Source organism: Colossoma macropomum, unplaced genomic scaffold, assembly GCF_904425465.1.
Source record: "Colossoma macropomum unplaced genomic scaffold, Colossoma_macropomum, whole genome shotgun sequence".
Classification (NCBI taxonomy): Eukaryota; Metazoa; Chordata; class Actinopteri; order Characiformes; family Serrasalmidae; genus Colossoma; species Colossoma macropomum.
In genome coordinates, this window is record NW_023494808.1 from 5,266,672 (window position 1) to 5,272,187 (window position 5,516).

Below are 5,516 nucleotides of genomic sequence, written 5' to 3' on the forward strand. Positions count from 1 at the left end.
TATATTTGGGTGGTGGATCATTCTCAGCACTGCAGTAACACTGACGTGGTGGTGGTGTGTTAGTGTGTGTTGCACTGGTCTGAGTGGATCAGACACAGCAGTGCTGCTGGAGTTTTTTTTACTTCAGTGTCACTGCTGGACTGAGAATAGTCCACCAACCAAAATTATCCTGCCAACAGCGTCCTGTGGGCAGCGTCCTGTGACCACTGATGAAGGACTAGAGGATGACCAACACAAACTGTGCAGCAGCAGATGAGCTATCGTCTCTGACTTTACATCTACAAGGTGGACTGACAAGGTAGGAGTGTCTAATAGAGTGGACAGTGAGTGGACACAGTGTTTAAAAACTCCAGCAGCACTGCTGTGTCTGATCCACTCGTACCAGCACAACACACACTAACACACCACCACCACGTCAGTGTTGCTGCAGTGCTGAGAATGATCCACCACCCAAATAGTACCTGCTCTGTGAGGGTCCTGACTACTAAAGAATAGGGTAAAAGGGGGCTATAAATATATATATATATATATATATATATATATATATATATATATATATATATATATATAGTTTTCTGTATGTAATTTGTCAAATATCTGATCTTGTGTACCCCAGAAATATGTACAAATGGCACAGGCTGTGAAAACAAATTTCATCTCTGCAGGACAAAGAATCTAACAAAATGTGTCTACGATAGTCTCTGTTCACTGTGGTATGTTATCCAGAAATATCTCAGCACAAATATGATCTCATAACATCCTATGTGTTTAATTTAGTCTGTGGTCAGTGATGCTGCTGGGAGGAGCCATGAGTTTGAGTAACTCTGACTCTTATCTGAGAAACAGGAAACAACCAAACCAGATAGAAGAGGAGACACACAGAGAGGACGACACACTACAGAGAAGAGTAGAGTCTAACTCTGAGGAGAACAAAAGAAAACATTGTCCTGTGTTTGTGTAAAGATCAGTGAAACTGAAGTTCAGTCCAGGATGAAGATCCTCATCATCTTTACTCTCTACCTGATCTCAGGTCAGTTATTCTACTTCGAACTGTAGACTTTATATTTCATTTAAATTATAGTTTGTTTTACAGAGCAACATAGCATTCAGATTCTGTGTTAATGATAGATTTTAGTTGCAGTTAGTTTGGTGCACAACTGTAGAATTTATAGAATGGTGGAGTTTAGTTTTTTAAAATCTGACTGAAAAGGTGCCATTTGATTGGCAGGTCAAGTGGGCTGCTCTGATGTGATTGGCTACCCAGGAGGTATTGTTGAGATCTACTACAAGCACCATAATCATGAAGCGTTTAATGAATATTTTTGTAAAGTGACACCAAGTGAGTGTGCGTATGTAGATAACCAGAACCCATGGAGTCAAGACAGATTATCTTTACTTCACTATACTGAAGGTTTTCTTGTGAGATACAGAAACCTGAGTTTACAGGATACTGGATCATATCTGTGTGGAGAGACTGGAGTGTGGAATCATACTGTGAACCTGAAAGTGAACTCAGGTGAGAAATTCTTATATCCTACAAATAATAAGTCATCAAGTTATTTCGGAAAGTATTTTATGTGCCATGAAAACTTGGAGATACTCCATCTGACATTATTGGATTAATTCAATTATTTTTGTATGTTTGACAGATCCATGTTGTTTGGGACCAAAGACTGTGGCTGGTAATCTGGGAGAGATTGTCACCATCAGCTGTTCATATCCAGAGGAGTTTAAAACAAACTACAAGTACTTATACAAACAGGATGGTCAATATTTTACTGAAGTTATCCGAACCACAGAGACTCAGAGAGACAGATTCTCCATCTCTGATGACAGAAGATCTAAAGTTCTCATAGTGAACATCAGTGATGTGAGAGAAGATGATGGAGGAGTTTATTTCTGTGGAGCTGCAATTGGAACAAAATCAGTAAATTACAACTCCTTCTCTACAGAGATTCACCTACAGGTTACTGGTGAGACACATTAACTTTATGTCACTGTTTATTAGTGTTCAGGGAAGATAGTTAATCATTGAACAACAGATTCTAATTTGGTTTGTAAACCACCTCACAGTTTCTATAAAAATGTTTTGAATAATGTTTTGAATTTTTTATTGTTTGCTTTGTTTATGTTATTGTCATGTTTGGAAAATTTTGACTGCTGATAAGGAGAGAAAATTAATGCATTTGCAATTGTTATTGGAAAAAAAACTTGGGTAAACCTAAAACGACCAATATTTGCACTCTACACTGAGTGGGAGAATCAGCTTCAGACCACAGAGAACAGAGGAAGTTAGACTCTCAGTTTAGATGTGGTTTGTCTGTTTGGTCATTTGTTCCAACTGTGTCTGTCCAGATAAGAAGAAATGTATTTTCTAATAGTTAAAGTCAGAAAGGCCAGTCAGTGGGGCTAAACTACGTCTTTATAAAGCTTTCACTTTTATCATATTGTATTTGCTCTATCTTTATATATCTTTATGTCATCAGGTCCAACTACGACTATGACACCAACAACAGCGTCTTACAGGAGCACATTAACAGCACCACCAACAACAGCGTCTTACAAGATCACATCAACACCATCAAGAGCAGCGTCTTACAGGACCACAGCAACAGAAAAAACACCAGTCACACCTGATGAAGAACATTTCAGTAAAACTCACTCATTATTCAAAACACTTCTGTTCTACATTCACTTGTCTCATTTTGCTTCAGGCATATATGAATACACGTAATTACTAATGGTTAAAGTCAGGAAATGCAAACATTCGTACTGAAATAGATTTTATTGTACATTTCGAACAAGCAAAAGAAAGATCAGATCCAAACCATCTGAGACCAGCAGGTCCAAACACAACTTTGTCACAAGGAACTTCATCTTATGAACATTTTATGCTACATTCATGGTAAATGATTCTCAATGATTTAGAAGGTGGTCATGTGATGTGATAAAGTTGGTCATAGTCTGTTCTTTCTGGCTCTCATCTTCAGGTTCCTCTGTGATCATCATCACTGTGTGTGTCTGTGTGGCTCTGCTGCTGATTGGAGGATCAGCACTGATCTATAAACTGAGATACAAGAAAACACAAGGTACTGTTAAACACTGAGATATGCACAGAAACCATGTAACCATATCTGAAAAAGCAGTAAATGTCAAATTTATGTGTCGAATACATTTAAAAAAAGGTATGAAAATGTGTATTTTAGTGGTTAGAATACATTTTAGAATGAATGTATTTCACAAGCAGAAAAATTTTAAAAAAAGGGCAAAAGTTTAAAAGTAGGGAAGACTGCAGGCAAGACTAACAGTTACTAACATACTGGAATCAGCTTTGCGCCCATTGCATAATGTAGTTTCAATCTAGGTAGATTGATAATTTGATTTACAGAAGAGGAATATCCAGAATATCCCTTTCTAATACAGACATCTTTTATATCTGAGACTGCTGCTCTGTAGTAAATAGGAGAAGCTTTCCAGTTTCATACACCTAGTTAAAGCCACCGACTCCCTCTAGTGGAGATGGAATGAATAGAACATTTGTACAGCTGATATTTTCTCTCTTTCTGCAGACTCTGGATTTTTCTGCAGACAATCAAGAACAAATGTAACAGTAAGTCAATGGATGAAGTACAAAGATCTCTGAATAATTATTAAAAAAAAACATTTTCCCTATTGACAGAAAAAGAAATGAACAGTTGAGTCTGTCACAACTTCAGACTTACTATCTCAAATCCAGTGTCTTTTACAGAATGGATACATCATGTATAGTATAGTTATTAATTACATAAATGTGAGTTAAGTGAGTTGTAGATTAGGTTCTTCTAATTTCACCTATTTTACTCTAATTTCAGGCTTATGATGATTATGAAAATTATCCACCTGAAAACCAAAACAACAACATTAAGACTCCAGTCTACCAGAACCTAAACCCCAGCACCAACCAATCAGATTCAGCCTATCAGAGCCTGGATCCCAGAACCAGAGAACCTGATTCAAATTACCACAGTCTAAAGCCCAACTCTACTGAGATCTGGTCTACCAGAACCTAGACTCCCAAGACTAAGCCAGGGCTGGTCTTAACACCAAGCAAATGTAGTCAGCCACCTACGGCCCCCATCAGCTTAAGGCCTCATGAAATACAAATTAGATATACTTTGTGTTGATGTTAAATAATCTATTCTGAAACAGATATACTTAATTTTTAAAATAGCTGTTTTCAGTAATTTCAGTGCAGCCCCACCCTCAGTCACAGTTATAATGGACTATTCTATGTTGTTACATGATGACATGTCCTAAGACATGTACTGTAATGATACTGAATTTGCAATTGATGTGGTGTTGCCCTTTTTGCTTTTTCTGTTTGTTTGTAATCTCTCTACCAGACTGACATTCCAATTTTGGGGGTTGGCATAGCGGGGGGGATGTTACATATGATTGTGCCTCATGATTGGTCAATGACAATGGTGTGACACTGAAAAGCCCAGACACCGAGCAGTACTGGCGACAGACACCATGTGCTCATGGCAGTTTTGGGCTTTTAAAAATGCTTGTTGTTCTTTGTTAGATTATTAGCCCTGCTATTAACATGCTAGATCTAGCATGTAATTTTCTATTCAAATTCATATAAAGTAAGACTTCCAGGAGTGGTAGGGGTGAAAGCCACTTATTTTTCATCCCTTTTTCCTCTGTTTTTACCAGCTAGGGACTTAGGGAAGGAATTTGTATTTTATTGTATGGTTATTTCTTTTGCTTGAGGGAAAAAAAACTTCACAGTCCACCCTGATGCTATATGTCCTGGTATAGTGACTGAATCTGTGGCTAATATATGTTCAAATAAACAAGAAACAAGATTTTTAGGTATGCAAAAAAAGAGAAAATATATCTTTTTGGCTTTAATCTGACTTTGTTGTGCTGCTCTTTTTATTTCTATGTTGTAAACTCCTAACCCTAGACTCCAGAGTGGGGTTACTGTCTCTCTTCAGCAGTGAGGTTGTAGCAATGACACAACTGTGTAAAGACAGACTAATATGAAAAAGCACTTACCTACATTAGAGAGAGGTGGTTCTTCCATGTGATTCACTAGTGGGCCCAAGGTTTTCTTTAACACTTCTATAACTTTAGAATAACTTAGCCTGTTTGCTCTGAAGTCCATGCAGTCACTGAATAATAAGCCTAAGTATGTAAGAAGCCTGCGATTTTAGGGGTTACATTATCGGCTTAATCAATCCATCAGATTTAGTCTACCAGAGCCTAGAACCCAACACCTGCCAATGAGATTCAGTCAATCAGAGGCTATACTCAAGCACCAAACATCCAGTTGAATACATTTGCATTCAACACTGTTAGAAATAAAAGTTCTGTTCAGGTACATTTTTCATTCATCAAGGTACAAACAATGTAAATGTGCCCTCAAAAGGTACAACAGTGGTTTTAAGGTCCAACTGTGAACCTTAAATAAGTTTTTCCAGGTGAAAAAAACGTATTTGTACCTGTACTGTGGAAAATATCTTTTCAGT

The 5,516-nt window shown here is 37.5% G+C and overlaps 1 protein-coding gene across 1 annotated transcript; it reads left to right on the forward strand.

The window, feature by feature from the left end:
- Positions 1-891: 891 nt before the first annotated feature.
- LOC118797775 (CMRF35-like molecule 8) lies at positions 892-3,106 on the forward strand. The gene is made up of 5 exons (XM_036557035.1): positions 892-1,030; positions 1,229-1,516; positions 1,650-1,973; positions 2,487-2,651; positions 2,991-3,106. Exons 1-5 carry the CDS (start codon positions 991-993, stop codon positions 3,104-3,106), a joined length of 933 nt encoding a protein of 310 aa, XP_036412928.1. The 5' UTR covers positions 892-990.
- Positions 3,107-5,516: the final 2,410 nt, after the last annotated feature.

Bases quoted from the DNA above. Each gene is read 5' to 3' on its own strand.
- LOC118797775 (XM_036557035.1), top strand. From the start codon at position 991: ATGAAGATCCTCATCATCTTTACTCTCTACCTGATCTCAG. The intron at 1,974-2,486 runs GTGAGACACATT...TTATGTCATCAG, and splicing joins GATTCACCTACAGGTTACTG to GTCCAACTACGACTATGACA. The intron at 2,652-2,990 runs GTAAAACTCACT...TCTCATCTTCAG, and splicing joins ACCTGATGAAGAACATTTCA to GTTCCTCTGTGATCATCATC.